The 19692-nt window shown below is 45.7% G+C and overlaps 2 protein-coding genes across 2 annotated transcripts in view; both read left to right on the top strand.

Annotated features, from left to right (window-relative positions):
- Window positions 1-5871: 5871 nt before the first annotated feature.
- On the top strand, window positions 5872-9868 carry fgf5 (fibroblast growth factor 5). Its single transcript, XM_052069093.1, has 3 exons — window positions 5872-6358; window positions 7334-7437; window positions 9196-9868. Exons 1-3 carry the CDS (start codon window positions 6067-6069, stop codon window positions 9565-9567), a joined length of 768 nt encoding a protein of 255 aa, XP_051925053.1. The 5' UTR covers window positions 5872-6066; the 3' UTR covers window positions 9568-9868.
- A 1199-nt stretch (window positions 9869-11067) lies between these two features.
- cfap299 (cilia and flagella associated protein 299) overlaps window positions 11068-19692 on the top strand; it is a 38484-nt gene continuing 29859 nt past the window's right edge. Inside the window, 4 exon segments of the mRNA XM_052069100.1 lie at window positions 11068-11469; window positions 13628-13717; window positions 13719-13753; window positions 17931-18021. Coding sequence (XP_051925060.1) covers window positions 11362-11469; window positions 13628-13717; window positions 13719-13753; window positions 17931-18021 — 324 coding nt within the window. The 5' untranslated portion in view covers window positions 11068-11361.

The raw sequence follows: 19692 nt of genomic DNA, 5'->3' as shown, positions 1-19692 counted from the left end.
GGCCATCGTCAATCGATTAATTTTTCAGTCGAGATTTAACTTTGATATTTGTGGAAAGCTAAAAATTCCCAAATGCGATATTTAGCCATCGCTCGATCACGCACCAAAGCGCATTCGACGTAGCCCACGTAGCCGTTTGGTGGCTCAGTTTTGCTTTCTTGATTGGCTTTCAAAAATGTGACGACGCAGCAAAAAACTAATTGGCTTCAATTTCAGGGGAGGGGGGGGGGGGTTGAGTATTTGGAACTATCTCTTGGAGATGGGAAGTAATAAGCGAATTAGCACATTTCCTGCGCCTGCTCAGCCGTGGCTCCTTGAGATTTTTTTTGGGGGGGTGTATCAATTCGCGAAAGACACGCCTACCCGAGGTAATTTATTGAAACAAGTTTTAGGCGGTGAATTGTCAAAAATCGCCTAAAATACGTCAGGCACACTTTTTCCGTCATGGCTATTTTTGGCGTCTCTCCTCGCGGTACGGCGTGTCGACCAAAATTCATGCTGCTCAAATAAATTTTGCTAGCTTGCGATGGGGAGCTAAATTTAGCCCGGGTCGTTAGCGGAAGACGTTCTGGTCATTCGTTGAGCGTGTCTGTTTTTTTGGGGGGGCTGCTTGCATATGAATTTGCTGACTGTCGGGGTTGCGTCGGGGTACTCCAATTTGAGAACCACTGCCTTAGCGTCATCATCACTGACTTCACCGCCCTCCTCACGGCGACCCTGCCCGACCCCCTCCCCCGCCGCCCCCACCCTCCTTTTCTGGAAGGCTCCTTTTTATAAAAAAAACAACAACAAAAAAACCCAAATGTCCCGTTTAAAATGAATCTATTTATGAAGCACTTACACGTCTACTAAGAGAAAATGGAAATATGTGTAAATGTACAGTGAGTTGTATTTTCTATCCTACACGAATATCGACACCACGTGTGCGAGTGGGTGCATGCACGACGACGACGACAAATCTTATCCACGTTACAGAGTGTGATAATGATATTAATCTTGATAATAAGCATATTTTGTGTCCGTGTGGGGGGGTGGTGGGGGGAGGATTTCGGTGTTTCATTTCCGTTTGCCGGGAAAATTTACTACGTATGACAGTTGATCTAATCATGTTGAATGCAATGACAATAAAAAAAATAAATAGCTTTATTTTCAAATGGCACTCCGCTCTTTTTTCCTCTTTAGGAATTTATGGATTTTTTTTCATTTTTTTTCTTCACACAAAAGGAATTCTGTTTAATTATGACACCTTCTTTCTGACTTATTACGCGACAGATCGTTAAGCATTAAAATGATAATGACGCAAACCGGGAAATGCTTGTTGCCTGTTGATGCATAATTATCGAGCTAATTATACTGCACGGCGACAGGACTAATTAAAGAAATGCTACGTTCGATTCTAATGGTTCATTATATACAATTAGTTGTAATGACGATACAGCCACCGCTTCGAGCATTTTGAGACATTTATGTCGTGAAATAAACAAACAAAAAAAACTGTTTTTTTATTCATGAAAAATGCTGAGGGAAAAAATTTCATTCAACGTCATTATAGTTACAAATGATGCATCACTCAATGTATTCGAAATGATATGGCCTCATAATTTATATATAATATTACATACATACAAAAGATTAAATATACAAAAATAAACATGTAACATTCAATCGTGATCCTAATCGTACGGTAATTTTACGTCGAAAGATACAGTGAACTCTTCGTTGAAAATGTAACCCAACATTTAACATCTCTAAATGAGGCATTCGTAGGAATCATAAAAAAGTCGTTTTTTTTTAATCGCATACAAAGACCGTCATTTATCATGAAATATTATGCGAGTGAAATATGTCTTTATTACACTATTAAACATCTTTATTATGATACACATTCGTAAAAAAAATAATACAATATGCAGGTTGCGCAGCGGAACATTAAACATTTCGAATCTCATGTTTATTTACAGCGAAAAATGCAATATAATCAAACCTGACGCCTGAGGACAGAATTTATTTTTTCACATTATAAAGAAACGCAAGGTCGCATCCTGGACTTATGATAAACGACACCATAAACGTTTTTTTTAATACGTACTATATAATAACAGCGTTCAGACACGAAAAGAAAAATACATTTTCATCCATTTAGAAGGCGTCAAAGTGACCGACGTTGTGGCGACGACCAAAGCACGGGGAAGAAAGGAGTGGAAAAACAGATCAGCAGCGCCCTCATGCGGAAGATAAAGGAAATACAGTCAATATACAAACTAGTATGTGCAAGTTGGTATAATTTAGGCATTTATAATTTATGTGTGCTTATAGTATAAGCACAAAGTCCGGCCCGCGGTCGAATTTCATCCGGCCCTCGGCCCCTGTCATAAAATCAGTGCCGTCTGGCCCGCAGGTTGGGCGCAATGGAACACGTGTTGCATTGACTGAGGTCTCGTAGACTGGTGAGTGATGTTTCATGGAGTACTGCTTCCCTCTAGTGGCTAAATGAGTAATAGCATTCACTAAATGAGTAATAGCATTTAGACACTAGAGGGCATCACTCACGAGTTAACAAGACATTACTGCGTGTTTATATTGACTGATATGTCATATTTCAAATGATCCTTTCCAGTTGTGGATATGTGTATTGCTTGTTCATTTCCCTGTTGTTCGAGTCAAAGGTTTTGTGACTATTGAAAAGTCATGGTGATACATCTTATGTTTCAAATCAATCAATTTGCACTCAGGAGACTTCTGTTTAAGAAAAAGTCAAGTGAATAAGCAGTTGCATGTGATATACCTGTTTCAAATGAACCAAAATAAATTCTTAATATTGTTGAAATTAAAATAAAAATGGAAATGTGAAACAGACTTGCTTACTAAAATTTGTTGAACAATATTGTTGTTCAATGTAAAGAATGCCAGCCAAGGTCGGCCCCCCGACATTTTACCACATAAAATATGGCCCCCTTGGCAAAAAGTTTGGACACCCCTGGCTTATACCATATATATATATGGTATATATATATATTTTTACTGACCTTCCACATGCAATTACATATGCACGCTCACATGCATACACACAATCTCTCCCAAGTGGCAACCTCAAGTCGACGCACCCACAAACAAGCACGCATGGCCGGGTGATATTTGGTGACCTCGTGCTTTGTGGCTTGTGTCATGGTCCGTCCTCGGCACGCCAACGCGAGGACACGTTCTATCTGTGCTAAGCTGGCACTTCCATTTGGCCCCTGGCCCTGGCCGCTCACGCTACATTTTTACCCCCCTGCCTCCCCCCCCACTACCACCCACTGTGCTGACGCGGCCTAACGTCTCCACTCCAGCAGGTTGCCAGACCCAAAAATACAACACCTGCGACAACACACACACACACGATGAAGCGTCCTGCTATGTTGGTCCTGTTTTTACAATAAAATACGTTGTTGTGCTACGACGTCACGCTAATGTCACACAATACTGTCATGCTGGCCGATCGTGATGTCATCGTATGAAAGTCATTTTTTTTGCGATGAGCATTTGTTGTTGTTCAGCTGGCGAATGTCACATGACAAAACTCAGAAACCAGCTGAGTGGCGTTTGGTCGTTACCTGAGCGCCGAGCAAATGTGATGTCATTTTCAGTGGACGGCAAGTGACAAAATGGCCGCCCCTTTTGAGATGGATCAAAATGGCAACATTTGACTGCCTAATTCATTTCAAACGGGTTCATTTCTGAGCTCGGTCGGGCCTTCCTGTGCTGAGTTAGCGGGTTCTCCCCGTGCCGGCGTGGGTTTTCACCGGGTGCGCCGGTTTCCTCCCACATTCCCAAAACACGCATGGCCGGCTGATTGATCACTTTCAATTGTCCCTAGCTGTGAGTGTGAGCGCGGATGGTGGTTTATCGAAGTTGGGTTGGGAGTCATATTTTTATATCACAAAATCTGGGGGGGGGGGTAGACTTTGGGTGGGGGAGACGCTTGGCTTCGTAATGTGATACAATTTGTTGTCAGAATTTGATTTTTGTTGAAGAGACCTTTGAATCAGCAAAACACACTCTGGGTGAATGATGAGTAAATTTAAGGTGTGTGGGGTCGGAGGTCAGGGGGGGGGATGTTTCGGGTTTAACGGGATGCTTTTTATAATTGATAGAAATGCACTATGTTCTATTTCTAGCCTGAACTGTCATGATTTGGTTTGGGACCAACAGGTGGCACTGTAGGGTTCCCACTGCAGTTGCGCACCTGTTGGTCATTATGTCATTATGAGTTGTATAAAAGGACTCCTGCCCGAACACTCAGTGTTTTATCAATACACCCTGCTCCTCCCCCCCCCTGCCTGCTTTTTGGGGTCCACCACCACCACCACGCTATGTGACAAAGACAGAGCGGGGGGGGGGGGGGGATGCTACGAGCCGCTCGATCAATTTCATGTGATTGGACAAGATTCCCCCAAGTTCTTCCTGAGACTCTACCCGACATGAGCCTCCTGCAACACCCAAAAAGTCTCGGATGCAAAACCGGCCAGCGGGGGGGTGTTAAAAGACGGGCTCAAGCGGGGACGCCCCTTCTTGTTTACATGACCGGGGTGGGATTAGCCTGGGGGCTAGCGGAATGGCGCTACATTCGGAACAGTGGCTCGCTGTTTACATAGCGGGCGATGCCGACCCAGCCCGACCCAAGCTCAGCTGGCCGCGGACAATTAGTTTAGCTTTGTAATCCAGCGCAGGGGGGGGGGGGATTGAAACTTGTCTGACAACAGTGAAAGACCCGCTTTGAAGAACTTGTGACACTGCAGGATGGTTTTTGGTTTCCTAAGGAAACGACAAAATCGAGTTTTGAGGAGATTACGTCATCATATCAAGTCAGATTGGGTAAGCAACGGCGGATCGGGAAAGCATTCGTCGCCGGCTTTCATGCGAGCCGTCGCTCCGTGTGCTTTGTCACGTTCTTTTTATGAACCGCTTCACACCTGCGACGCGTGCTACCCGCTCAACAACGTTCCCTCTCGTCTTCCACGCGTCCGAGCATTCACACAAACGCCGAGCATTCAACGTGAGCAACATGAGATGTGCGCATGACGGCCAAACTAGGATCACACCTGTGCAAAACATCACATCGCAACACCTGATATCAGGGGTCACCAACGCGCTGCTCCAGGACACCAGGTACCCCCCCCCCCCCAAGGAAAACATGAGTAGCCTAAGGGCCTGTTCAAAAAAAAATGTGATGGCAGATTATTTTTTCGGGATGTTGCATTTGAAAATGTGAACCCTGGGAAAGATTCCTGAAAATAGTGTGTGTGTGTGTGTGTGTGTGTGTGTGTCAACGTATGCGTCAAAGCATGGAAGAACAACTGAGTGGGCACCCTCAGTCGTGCTCCTGAAACCGTCAGGGAAGGGGGAATGGTGTGGTGTCCAGTTTGCAGATTGGGTGGAAATAAAGGAAAGCGTGTGGAAATATAACGTGTGTGTGCGTGTGTGTGTGTGTGTGTGTGTGTGTGTGTGTGGTTCGGGCCGTGTGACATCACCGGCGCCGAGAGGGTGAGAAAGGTGTGCAGTTGCCTCGAAATGACAATCACAGGTTCCCATCGGCGTTGCATGTAGTCCGTGTAACCACGTGACCATGACGTCATTACGCCAGTTCAGGACTGAGGAATGCTTGAAGATTTTTGTTTCCTGGGATTTGAAGCGAACTTTTGTAAGGTTGTTTCTCGTCCATGCGTCCATTGCGCAATCTCTGAAAGCTTTCAGTCAAGTCAAGAAGTTTTTTTTTTTTTCTGAGAAGTGCCCCGCGCCTGAAATTACGCAGCGGTGCAGCGTTCAACTGACAGTAAACACGTCACACGGATGAACTGGAGAGCGACGCGCACGCAGGGTCTCGTCGACCCCCGTGCGCCCGGCCCGGCGCGCGGGAGGCTTTGCACACGCGGCGCTCCGGCGGCCGCCGGCGGCGGTCGCGTTCGGAGGCATGCCCGGAGCGGTGAGATCATCAGCGGTATAAATATCCGCTGACGGCTCGGCAAGTGTGCGTGCGCGCCCGCGGGCGAACGCGCGCGCGCGCGCGTGTAGGATTTCAGCCGGGTAATGCGGAGGGCTTCGACTGGCGGGTGGTCGAGCATGAACGTCCCGCTGTTGTACCTGCTCACCGTCGCGCACTTGGTGGCCGCGGCGCGTGGCCCGGCCGCGGCGGCGGCGGCGGGCCAAGAGGCGGAGGAGGAGCAGCGGCGGCGGCGGAGGGAGGAGGACGAGGACGACGAGGAGGAGAGCCGTTCGGGGCGCAGGACTTGCCGGCTCTACTGCAGGGTGGGCATCGGCTTCCACCTCCAGATCCACCCGGACGGCAGAGTCAACGGCAGCCACGAGGCCGACCGTCTGAGTGAGTGGACGCGCGCGTCGCTTGCGCGTTACGCGCAACCGTTGGCGTGACATGCGCAACACCTCGTCTTTTGTTTTGTTTTGTTCCCTTGCATGAGGCGAAACGTACTTCACACTTGGGAGCCCACTGACGAGACTAACTTCAAAGTGGGGGTTCGATTTTTTCAATTCCGACCCAAGTTCGGAACTCACCGGAATCCAGTCTCGAGGACCGAGACTTAACATCCGCCATGACTTTAAAACGCAAAAAAAAAAAAAAAAAATGGAATCCAAATGGTTTGAATCTCTTGAATTCTGTCCGAAAACCATACTTTGGAACAGCAATCACAGCTTGCAGCACGACACCTGACTATGTCCCGAAACCCCAAGGCTCAGAAACCCCACTTTGAGGCTTGAGCCCTGTTTGGAAACCCTAATCCTTTTCCAGCCACTATTCCAGGTTTGAAACCTTACTTTGAAGCCCAAACGCTCCTTTGAAACCCTAACCCTTTCTTTGAAGCACTAATTAAGTTTTTTTGAACCCCGCCTTGAAACCCTGATTTGAAACCCTCCCCTCTTCACGAAGAGCTCATTTGGGCTTGAGGCCGACTTTCAAGGCTTAACTTTGCCTTGAAAACGCAACATTTTAAACGGCACTTTTTCAAACAGCTAATCCAGTCTTGAAATCCTTTGAAGCCCGAACCCTGCTTTGAAACCATAACATTTGTTTTAAACCCTAAAAAAAAACCATTCACCAATGATGGGCAAGTTAGCAGTATGGCGCTTTGATTTTTACAATATTGGAGGCTGCCACCGAAATTAAATTTTAATTTATTAATTTTTAAAATTTAATTAATTTTAGGCAAAAAAAGAAAGAAAGAAATCTCAACGAGAAGATTGTCATCTAGTGGCATTTTGTCTCTAATCCTAGAAATAAATAAATAACAATCATAAAAAAATAGTCATGTGACTTTTTTGCAATCGTTTGTGATTGCAGGTGTTCTGGAGCTGTTTGCCGTGTCCCAGGGCGTGATTGGCATCCGAGGAGTGTACAGTGACAGATTCCTGGCCATGAATAAGAAAGGACGCCTCCATGCCACTGTGAGTGCTATCACAATGCTACGCTAACATGCTACGTCGGCTAGTTACAGCAACCTCCGCTCAGATATTCTCGCTTTTGGCATTAAGCGAATTTGCATTTTTATTTTGGAGCCTGACCTCCGTTATTTGCTGGAAAAACATTGATTGCTAGTGTGCTGTTTATGGCTTGAAACCCTATTTTGGAACCCTAATCCTGCTCTGCAAGTGTTACCCGGGCTTAAAGCCACATTTTAGCAACACGCCAGCAAATTCAAGAAAAGTGTTTTTAAAAGCGCAATTGATGAAAGTTTACGATTCTATATTTGGCTTCAAACCTGGTGTAGCGTAACGTAGCTTAGCGTGGCTTAGCATAGCATAGCGGCGGGAATACGGTCGGGCGAGCGGTCCCCCAGCTAGCTTGTATTTGCGGGCAAGGAAGATTAAAGCCTGTCTGGGATGTTTGATAAGGCGCGGCTATAATGGAAGTCAATACACAGCGAGTAAAGACGATTAGAGGGGAGGCCCCCCCGGGAGCCCTTACGAGCATCCCGCTTTTATAGCAGCAAATCCCGTCAGCCGGGAGCCCGGCGGCCACTTCAAAGGTCTGGTCACAAATTGACATGAATTCAAGTGGTTTACCGATTCAACGTCATCGGTAGTGTTGAAAACAAAAGGGAATTTGGACGGCAACTCGGACAACTTTCATGGAATTTTTATTTTTTTACCGCAGTCAAAAATGTGACATTTCTCTTCTAATTTATAAAAATTAAATTTTTCTTAAACTGGATTATTTTCTCCCTAAAACTCATTTTAAGGCTATGATTAAAAAAAAAAAACATTCATTATAACTAAAAAAAATATATTTTTCTTGTGTAAAAAACAAACTTTCTCTCTCGCTCTCAATTCAACTAAAATGTCGTCACATTTTGTTGTGAATGCTCCAATTTAATCTTTTTTGACAGCTTGACTTTGTCCTTTACTTTAAAAAAAAAAGACATTTTCCGGTCATTGCAGGTGAACATAAATAATTTATAATTTATATATTTATATAATTTATTATTTATGTATAATGTATTCATTCATGTATTTATTTATAAACTAACTAACTGCGACTTTAACGCTGTAATATCGTCGGCCATGTTTCTCCGCCGCCGCCGGGGCTTCAGTTTCCGCTTGGCTGCGCGTGAGCGGCAAACGTTTGTTTTGTTTCGCAACCTCCGGCACCAAAACGGCAAGAACACCCACGGTTTGGTTTGGTTCCCACCGGAGCTATTTTTAGCCTCCAAACAAATAGCAAACACGAGCGCGCGGCGGGATGATTCTAGCGGTTTGTGTTAGCGGTTAGCACGCTGAGGGCGCGCAATTAGCTTCTGTTTACGATTGGGGATAATTTGCCTAATGCGGGTTAATTAGGAGGGAAATGTTTGCGAGAGTGTCGGGTAGCTTCCAGAGCTCCCTCGTAAATGTGGCGATCGTGGACGTGGTCTTTGCCTGACTTCGTAGCGCTTAGCAAACGGGAAGCTAGCACGAGTTTGCCTTGGAGATGGCGTGAAAACGAGACACAAATGTACGTGAGGATGAGAAATAAAAGGAATATATGGGGAATGAAAAGTCCTAATCGAACAAGGTTAAACCTAAAAAAATAATAAATTAATTTTAAAAAGCCAGGTTAATCTTTTAAAGTTTAGCCTGCCCCCCAAAAGTGACATTGTTGTGATTTATTTTTCCCCTTAAAAACATGATGATTCTATTCCTCTCATTGGCTGCGATTTGATCTAGACGTCATTTACGGACGACTGCAAGTTCCGCGAGCGTTTCCAGGAAAACAGCTACAACACGTACGCCTCGGCGCTCCACTGGAACCGCAGGACCGGCCGCCAGTGGTTCGTGGCCCTCAACAAGCGAGGCAAAGCCAAGATGGGCTCCGGCCCGCGGGTCAAAGCCCAGCACGTTTCCACGCACTTCCTGCCCAGACTCGACGACGATGACGACGACGGCTACGGACGCGGCGAGCGGGGATTCGCCGTCACGGACGGGAAAGGTGACGAGCGGAAAAAAACGCCGCCCGACCCGCCGTTGCCCAAAGCCAAGGTCCAGGTGGGGACACGACCCAAAAAGGTCAAGTACTGGCCCAAATATCGCTTTGGATAGAACGCGGTGCTTCAGAAAAACTTCACGGCATTCCCGACATCGTCAAGCTCAAAATGTCTTTGGTTTGTGACGAGGACTGATGTGTCGACGCTTGCCAAGTTTTGTGACGCTCTCCGATATGGAAATGGTAGCTATGGGGGGGGGGGGGTGGACTGTTTTGTTGCAATTCGGGAAACTAACTGCCATTGTAAAAATGGGTCCAAGACATAAAAAAAAAAAATGTAAATCCTATAAGGAAAACCTCCCATCTTCAAAATCAAACTTACTCGCTACATCACCCCCTCCCGAAAATGTTAAAAAGGATTTTTGCTTTGAGAGAACCCCCCCCGATATAACTATATAACTCATAACTATATTATTATTATTATCTACAAATATTTTCTTCTATTATTTTATATTTTTGGGATAGAAAAAAATATATGATTAATAATACATATTTTCTCCGATTATTTCATATTTTTGAAAAAAAAAAATGGCTGACTATTACAGAACTATAATTGAGATTTTTCAGTACATAAAATATGCATTTGCCATTCAGCTCAAATCAGGTTGTCAATATTGGTGCATGAAAGGGATAATTAAAAACAACTTTTTTTTCCTTCACAAAAAAAAATATATTTTTAATAGGACTGTAAAATAATGACAATATTCTTACCAATGCATGATTTTTTTTCTCTTCATTTGGTCCAGATAATGCTATGGGAGACCAAATAAAAAGTCAAATTAAAAAAAAAATCAAATCAAATACCAAGAAAAATGTGCCTGAAAGAAGGTAAACAACCTTTTTAGAGCTTTTATATTTTCAAAGTGAAAATCTCACTGCCATGATGTCGACACATAACTGCATGTGAAAATTTTTTTTTTGTACTCATGTTTTATAAATAAAAACATTCAGATGATGTTGACGAAAGCCTTTACTTTTCTTATTCGTTGTGGCTGAGACCTTTGCGATAAAATCAACCCCAGAAAAAAAAAAGAATAATTGAGAGCATCAAGATGGAAACGCTTCCCACAGAACAATCAACAGCTGGCCTAAATGAGGTGTGACGACTTTCATAAAAAAACACAAATCCAGGATTTGGGTGGCCACCGCCACATGGAAAATTCGCCTTTTGCTCATCTACTTAACCAGCAGTTGAACAACCCCAAGGTCAAACCCCCAAAAGTTCGTATTGCACAATATCGTAAACAAATACAGCATGGATCAAAAATATTTGGCTGCTGTAAATTGTAATATTACAAAAATAAGATTGTCATTTTGAGAGATTAAAAAAAATGTAATATTACAAGAGTACATTTTCAGTTTCAAAAGAAAAAAGTCATAGTATTAAAAGATTATTCAACTTTTTAAAGAAAAACACTCCCATTTTAATAAGAATCAATTCAGATTTTTTTTAAAGAAAATTAAAATATCACAAGAATACAGACATAATTTTCCTGAGAAAAGCAACATTATGTACATTAGAATAATATTTTTTACATTTGTGTAGGCCTGGATTCATGCTATTGGTCACAGTTGTTCAGTATTTCACACCACAATTAAAGTTCACAGTGCAACTATATCAAAAATAGATGTAATAACAGTCAAATGAAACATAGGTCTGACCTAATTGTTTACATACATTGATAGGAACCCCATATTTGGATTGTCTGTTTTGAAAACTTTGCATTCTCGACCGGGCCTCCTGATTGGGCCAGGTGAATCCAAACTTCTGCTTCCGGTAAGCCGTAAAGTGTCGTAAAAAAAAAAAGGGAAAGTGATTGCCATGGCAATTGTACAACACACACCGGGAAATGGAGTCAAACACAAGTGATCATTTTCAAAAGCCGGTGAGCTCCTTTAAGGACTACGAAGAATATTTGGACTCCAAGGTGACGCCGATGGATTTGCTTTTTCTCACGGTGAGTCGCGTGTGTTTCTGTTTTTAATGTTGGTTTGCTCGCCTAAACCAAACTGCGTTCGCTAAACTGCGGGATGAAGTCACATTTTGTAATATCTATCTCACGATGCATACACCTTCTGCCGATAAAATGAAAAGTGAAGTTTTCTGAAAAGACACGCTTAAATTCGGGCTGTAATGCTCACACATGAGCCTTTTATTAAAAAAAAAACATTTTCAGGTCAGCTACAGCTGCTTGTTGCCTAATAGCTTCTGCGTCCATCCTTGGGTATGAACTGTGAACATAACTTTCCGAGAGTTTTTAAACATATAATTATCGTATAAAGTAAGCCTTATTGAACAAAAGTTACAGAAGATGGTGGAATGATTTTAATAGGACACGCTGTAGTGGTTAGACGCTACAGATTTGGAGGCAGCTGTAAAATCCCCCCCGATTGTCAACCGACTCTGGCAACGCGAGACCGTTTTGTCGATGTCATCTTCCGATTAAACGCTAGAGGGAGCAATTGTCCGATTGCAACAGAACGGCAGCGAACGGCTCCTCTGTGGTGCATTTATCTCCACTGCCACGAGATGGCGCACGCGTCAATGATGTCCTGGCGGGCTTTGTTGGAACACCTGTGTCCACACTGGGCACCAAACCGGCCCTATCTGACCTGCTAATCAGCTGTCGTCAATCACTGTTTAACTGGCTCGGGTCGGCCGGGTCACCACCACGCCGACGAATGGCCGCCTCTGATACGTCGGCCCGACCGCCTCTGACCTGTTTTTCCTGGCCGCCGCTCTTTGGGGCTTTTCAGATCGGCGGGAGAGGTCACGTTACAAAGTCATCACCTCGGCTGCGCCAGGATGGATGTTGCGGGTAGGCATCCAGCATAAAGGGGAAGCGGGTTCGGGGCCAACTTTGGGACTAAGGGATCGTTTCTGCTGGGCCGCATCAAAAGAGCAGTTTTGGGGGTGGGAGGGCGGGGTGGGATACGGGCTTTCCGGATGGGAGCAGCAAGCTGACAGGCCGCAGCAGTCAAACTGACAGCTCGGTGTGCAGTTTGGGCGCCGACGTCAATGACGCTTCGGCCCCCCCCAGAGCACCTGCACGGAAAGGCAAACAAAGCGCTCCGTTCAGGGTTTGAAAGTACAGTTTGTGGGGAAAAAATAGCGCTATTAGTCCGTGTATTGTGGAAAACAAACAAGCCCAGAGTGTGTTTAACACGTTTCAGAAATTAGCCAAAAATGTCAGAATGCTCCCCCCCCCCCCCCCAAAAAAAAACGTTTGCAACCGGAGCAATCACCTCAAAGACATGGGCGTTTAACTCATTTAATGCCAGCCATTTTTTCCCTTACATTTTTGACCATTTAACCCATTTTTGAAGGCCTACACAAAATTTAAGATAAGATAAGATAAGATATCCTTTATTCGTCCCACAATGGGGAAATTTACAGCCTCCAGCAGCAAGAATGTAATTAATTACTAATTATTAATTGTGTCTATATAAGCCTGCAACCTACCAAAGGAAGTTAAAGGTAGTTTGCAAACCAACTAAAACCAGCGCCCCCTAGCGCCCCCAGGATTTTTTTTTCTAATGTATGATTTGTGTAAAAAGATTTATTCAGGCTCCGGGGATCAAACTGGCGGGGGAAAAAAATGCTCCATAACGTTAGAAAGTCACTCAGTCCGGATTCATTCAACCAACAATGTTTTTTTGGGGGGGGTGGGAAAAAAAATGTATGATGTGACAACACTAAGTGTTCCAGCTGGATTTGTGAGATACATATTGAATCGTTTTTCAAATAGAGACGTTGCTGAGAATTTGTTGGTTTCTTTAAATGTAATGATTTGGAAAAGATTAGGCTTTGGGGGGGGGGGGCTTTTACGTGTCTGCAATAACCCCAAAATAGGTGAATATATAAGACGAGATGTGTTTGAGTCATTAGCTAGTTAGCTAGCCAGCTAGTTAGCCGAGGTGGCATGAACAGGCCACAGCGACTCACTGTTGCCTCTTGTGGAACAAAAACGCACTGCACGTAACGCTTGTTAACCCAAAAGAAACTCATAAAACCGCCATCTTTTTCATCAATGAAAGTTGTGATTATTATTATATATTTTTTTGTGAATGTTTTATTAAATACGGCTTCAAATGGACAATTTTACTCTCTTCCAGAGAAAGGAGTCCGCTCGCAAGCTGGTGGAGCACGGACACAAGGGCACTGTGCTGAGTCGGCAGGAATTTGAGCAACGCAAAGCGGCATCGCGCATCGGCGACCCGCGACCACCGGAAGCGGACCACGTGAGTTTTACTCTCACGCGAAGGCGTCATCCGGCTTGTGACTAAACGCGCGGAAAACCGCCCGTGACATATCTGGAAGCGCTTTCACGCTGTGAAATCTTGATGTGGCTGTGTCTGACTATTTGCGTGTGCGGATGCAGGAAGCCGCCGGGTATCAGTTTCCGCAACTCTTTCGCTTCCAAATACAGTCGCATGACAGGAAACCGACAAAACGGTTTTGACGCAAATACAAAATACAGTAACACTCTTGGACTGTGGGCCTTTAGTGTGCCCCATTTGTTGATTGGTTGGTTCGTCCATGGACAACTTTTGGGTTTTCTCCGGAGCACCCGGAGAAAACCCACACAGGCCCGGGGAGAACATGCAAACTCCACACGGGAAGGTCGGAGCTGGAATCGAACCCGGTACCTCTGCACTGTGAAGCCGACGTGCTAACCACTGGACTACCGGGCCGCCCTTTCGTCAATAGTTGAGTCAGTCAATAAAACGGGCGACCGGTTGCTTAGTTAGTTTGCGTGACACGCTTTTGCCTTCCTCGCAGTGGCGCGCGGGCACTTGGAGCTGACAACAAGGCACTCTAAAAGCGGCAACATGTCGTTTCAACATGTGTTGTCTTGTATTATTTTATGTTATCTTTTCTTTTGATGGTGGCGCGGGGCACATGCGGTTGCTCTTGTTGTCTGTTTAAGAGGGAGGAAATTTCACAATAAAGTTCTACATGACTCACCAGGAACCACTGCTGTTTTAAAAAATAAAATAAAATAAAAATGATTGTCCTTCCGGCAAAGCTCCCTCGTAGCACCTGCCAATGGATCACGAAGCGCTCCAACACAAAGAGAACTTTTTCCTGATGGCTCCACGTTGTTCTTGTTGTTGTTGTCGTCAAGCCTTTTGCACCTGCGAACACCAAAGCCCCCCCCCCCCCCCCCGACCCCCCTCGCCCTCCACCTCCTCGCCCTCCTCCGCCCTGCTGTTCGGGGAACGTCTTTCACCTTCCAGCCTGGTGTCTTTTCTCACCATTCTGTCACAGTTTTTTTTTTCCTCTGCCCCCCCCCCCTTCTCCTCCCCCCCCCCCCCCTTTCCATCCATCGTGCTCTCCCGGAGACCTTTAGTGCCTGCAGGTGTATAAATAGAGCTGTTTTCAATTAAGCCCGGCCCGTAGCGTGCATCTGATCAATGCGTGCGCCCCCCCCCCCCCGCACCCCCTTCTCCCTCCCTCTTTTACCCCTTGCACCTGTGGTAATAAAATACGCGGGGGAGTGGAGACGTTGCCCCGGCGTTGGCCCGCTCTCCTCTTCTCTCCTCTCAAGGACGATGCACTTCTCCCCCCCCCCCCCTCGCACGCTAAAGAGTGGATGAAGAAGAAGAAGGAAAAAAAAAAAGACAAAACAAAGAAGCTTCCAGGGCAGTGAAATTCAATAGCAGGGAATGAATGGGATGCTTAGTCGTCGTCGTGTGCTTATTTGGTTAGCAAAAAAAAAAAAAAAAAAGGAGCGGGGGGGGGGGGGGGGGCTGCGCTACGACGGGAATCCGCTGCTTCGACTTGGGATGGGAGCCCGAAATGGAGCTGGAATTAAATAAATACCATCGCCTTTTTATCCAGGCACGTTCAACCTGGAGACCACCTAGCGTGACTGACGTTTCGCATTTCTTCCCCCCCCCCGCCCCTCCCGTGCAGCTTTTTTGCTGTGTCATGGAAATTGTGTACGGCGGGCCGCTACATGCGATGGGATAATCACGTCCTTTCGACAGGTCGCTGTAAACGAGTGTATGTTTGCGATCGCCAGCCGTCGCCACGGCTACGGAGAAGGCTGACGGCAGCTGCCATTTTTCTTCTTATTTTGGCGGGATAATCGACTGACGTTTCTGGTGAAAGGATTTCAAGAAGGGGTTTTAAGCTAGGTTCAGGTTTTGGACAAAGCTAAGCGTTTCGAATGAGGCTCTGTTGCCAGGATTGGAGTTTCAAAATCGGGTTTCAAGCCCGAGATGGGATTTTCAAACGCGGCACAATGAGTATCGGTATCGGTATCGGTATCGGGCTCTCGCGGACGCTGCCGATACCAGCCACCGATACAAAAGCTCCAAAAACTTTTCTCATCTAGTGAGTCCTCCTCGGCAGTCGTTGACAAAATACTGTTGCAGTCTGACATATCAATGATTGATTCAATGAACTTTTAGCCCCTTCCTCACTTTTCGGCTCGCTGGTGTGGTTTCGAGGGTTTCCATCACGACTCGCCCGTGAGTCCACACCACAAGGTTTGGTTGCTTGCCTGTGTGCTTTGGTCATCTGTTTTGTTTTAATTGATTTTGCTGAAACAGTTGTTTGTTTGGGTCTCTCGATTGGCCGATTGCAATGTTCACCAAAGCAGCGGGTTCAGGCGGGGGGGGGGGGGGTGGGGGGGGGACGCAGCATTCAAACAGGCCCTAGTGCAATCAGTCTATCTTTCCTACACAGCGATGCCTCTGGGGAAGCTGTCCTCCACCAATCCTGTTCCATTCGGTGGATGTGGAATCCTTTGGGCCTCACCGGGCCCACCTCTAGAGGAGGAGGAGGAGGAGGAGGAGGAGAAGGGGCAGTAAAACAGGCACCCGTGTAGTTAGTCCACTGTGGAAGTCAAAGTGTAATCATGACATGACTGACGCAAAATCCACATTGTGACCCCGAATCCATTCGCTAGGGCTCAACTGGAGCCGTTCCTCCGCAGTCTGAAAATCTGGCCAGGCTCCCCCCCCAAGCAGATTCCTCATGATGGACAAGACCATGTTGAACGCTCGGCAAGATTCTTCCATCTGTGTTTCTTCAAGCTTCTTTGTCATGTTTCCACTTGTCCTTCTCCATTTCTCCCCCCCCCCCCCTCTTTTTCTGTAGTGATTTAGCAGGGATTATTTTTATGGTTCCCAAAATCTGATGCCCCCCCCCCCCCCCCCCAGCCCGCGCGCCCCCGCAATCCCTCGCCGGCCTCAGTGGTCTGGATGAAGGGCAGGAAGCGGTTTCCACATCTTTATAACGGACGAGCGGCCTCTTCTGCGTTTTGTCTTTCAAGTGCTGCTGATGGAGTCTGACTGATTGACGCCGTGCGTAATTATTGCCACCTTGTTGTTTTTATTGGGTTTCAAGTGTTGCCGTTTAAGGGCCAAGGAGTGGGGGGTGACGGGGGGTGGGGGGGAGTTTTTTTTTTTTAAATCGGGCTCTAAATGAAATCGGGTGTCGCTAGATAACGAGCTGACGAGGCGCAAAACCGCAAAGATCACATCTGTGACGCAGGCTGGGTTGTGCTCTGTCGTCTTCTTCTCGGTTCATTCTGCAACGGTTGAAAAGTCTCACTAGTGACGCCGACAGGCCTCGAGCTGAACAGCAGCGGCACTTTTGTGCCACGTCAAGCGGATGGCGTTGACTGTAGCCTACTTCCCCCGCCCCCTCCGTAATAATTTCACGGGCCATCTGCTTTGACGGCGTTGCGGCGCAAGCTAATTAGCAAGTCGTTAGCCGCTAATAATGCTAATAACAACCGAGCAATGTCAACATGAGCCTGTGTTTTTAAAAAAAGAAGCAAAAAGGGGGTGTTTTGCACCGGTGCCGTTCACTGGCCGTGACTTTAGAAGTCCCCCCCCCCCCCCCCCCCCCCGCCACCTTGCCTCCTCAACACCTGTGTTTACTTTGGGGCCGCTGGAGCACCACCTGGTGCACCCCCTGCCCACCCCCGCCTGACCCGCAACAAGATGGCGTACGCATGCAGCCTTGCAACTATTTGCTACCACTGCACTTTTTTCCTTCAAAATTTTTTTTGGTAACCAGCATGAGACTCCCAACACGCAAATAAATCGCAAAGTAGTTTGATTGCTTGTTTTTGTTGGAAGGTGGAGGGAGAAATGTACAAGATTCAACAATAATCTGTTCCTGTCGAAATGTTATTGATCCAAGATGTCTAATGATAAACAAACCACCCAAATCACAAGAAATATTGTGCGAACTATCGTAACTGTGTAGCGGCAGCTCGCCTTCTACCTCGCGCAGTAGCCGCTGTCGCGCGAATGCTAAAAAACATGCTAGCACGTCATGATTACAAACACGCAAGTGTTGATTTATAACGTTCACATTGAGCGACGAACCAAATGCTGCGTCAGCTGCTGTTCAACTGCTCGTTCCAACATGCTAACTACTTTGTACTTCTTCAAGGACACTGGCGAGCTCGGGATGTGACATCCGGGACAACTTCCTGAAGGAGCTAGCCCAGCGCGAGGAAGCCAACCGCGCTGGGAAAATGACGGTGAGTACGCTCACATTCTAATTGTCTCGTGAATTTTTTTGAAGTTTTGGTTTAACTTTTGACAGTTTCAACTATGTAGCACTGAGTTGTTGAGATACTGTATTTCACCGTTTGTTTTTTTTTGGGGGGGGGGCGCTGCATGAGTTGCCCCTCCCCAGCTACAGTAAACCACCCTCCGTTGTGGTTTCCAGATTTGCAGATATATGCAAAACTCATGTGGTTTTATTTTCGGTGTGATTCCACTTTGGGCCACTAGATGGCACCCATTGTTCGCCGCTGTGTACATTTGAAAGAAGAAGCGTGCAAAAAGGAAACATGTCAAGATCATCCTAGTTTTTGCTGAATGTTAAATCAGCTGGGAAGGGGCCATTTTAACGCACTAATAATTTTTAAAATTGAATGATAAGTTTCAGGAAAATTGAGTTTTATCGTTGAGCAAGCGCGCGGGAAGAGTGTCGCTTTTATTTTGCGGTCGACATGGTGATTTTGATTCCACACACAATGTGACGGCTCAAGTCCGTTTTCGCGGCGCAAACTTAGCATTGGAGTGCCTTCAGGGGGAGGTGGCGTCACCTCGCAGTCGCCAACTTCCCGTTCTGTTAAAGGAAACGCTTGCGGCAGCGGCGTGCCGGGATGCCCGCGACGCGTCCAAGTGGAGGTAAAGCCCCGGACAGAATGTCGGGCAGGAGAGGCGGGGGGAGTCGCATATTTGGGAGGTGGCAAGTAACAACATTGGAAAGCTGCTGTTGGGACAAGGACTTGCCCGCAGGACATTGGAGGTGGCCCGCCTCTTATTGGTGTGCGCTGCTGCACATTCCGGAAATATTCCCGGGTGGCGGGAGATTTCCTGACGCACGTCGAGCGTAGCTGTTAACTCGGCAGGTGATTTCCTTCAGCCTGGCCGATTAAAAAAATAAAAAATCATATTTATTCGGCAAGGTGATTTTTATTATCTGTATCTATGTATTATTAGTTCAATGCGTGGACTATTTTGAGTCACTTTTCTTCACCCGTTTCTGTTGTGCAAGATGCCAATCACTGCAGATTTTATCTGACTTGTGTGGATTGTTCAGTTTTTCTTTCATATCGATGATCTCCACTGTACTGTTGGTGTCATATTTGGTTCATTTTGCTTCCAACCGTTTTCGAGTTTCATTTTCGGTGATCTTTCAAGACCAAAGACAAGTTTTTTTTTTGCATCCTTTCTCAATCATCAATGGAAAATGGGTTGGTTTCATCCGATATGTTTTTTCAAATTTTCTTAATTTTTTTTTTTTTTTTACAAATGTTTACAATTTTTATTTTAATTTTCAAAATATATTGTCAATTTTTTTTTCAATTTTCACTTTTTCCACACGTTTTTACAATTTTAATTTTTTTTCACAATTTACTATTTTTTAAATTATGTAACGTCTTATCATTTTTTTTAATTTTTCAGTGTTGTTGATTTTATTTTTAGCATTATGTTTTAATTTTTCAAATCATTTTCCTCCATTTTTTTTTTTTAAACCAATTTCTTTTCCTTTTCCATTTTGACACATCACCTGTAGCGGGTGCTGCAAACTCCAACCGCCGATCATGTCGAGTGGCCAGTCCATCCGTCAGTCTCGGGACTGACAGCCGGATGAAGCCCCCGTTTGAGTGTCCACAAAGGACGACTTTGAGGCACAA

This window comes from Hippocampus zosterae, chromosome 6, assembly GCF_025434085.1.
Source record: "Hippocampus zosterae strain Florida chromosome 6, ASM2543408v3, whole genome shotgun sequence".
NCBI classification, from domain to species: Eukaryota; Metazoa; Chordata; class Actinopteri; order Syngnathiformes; family Syngnathidae; genus Hippocampus; species Hippocampus zosterae.
The sequence above is the reverse complement of the archived record's forward strand: the minus strand, read 5'-3'. Positions and strand labels throughout refer to the sequence as shown.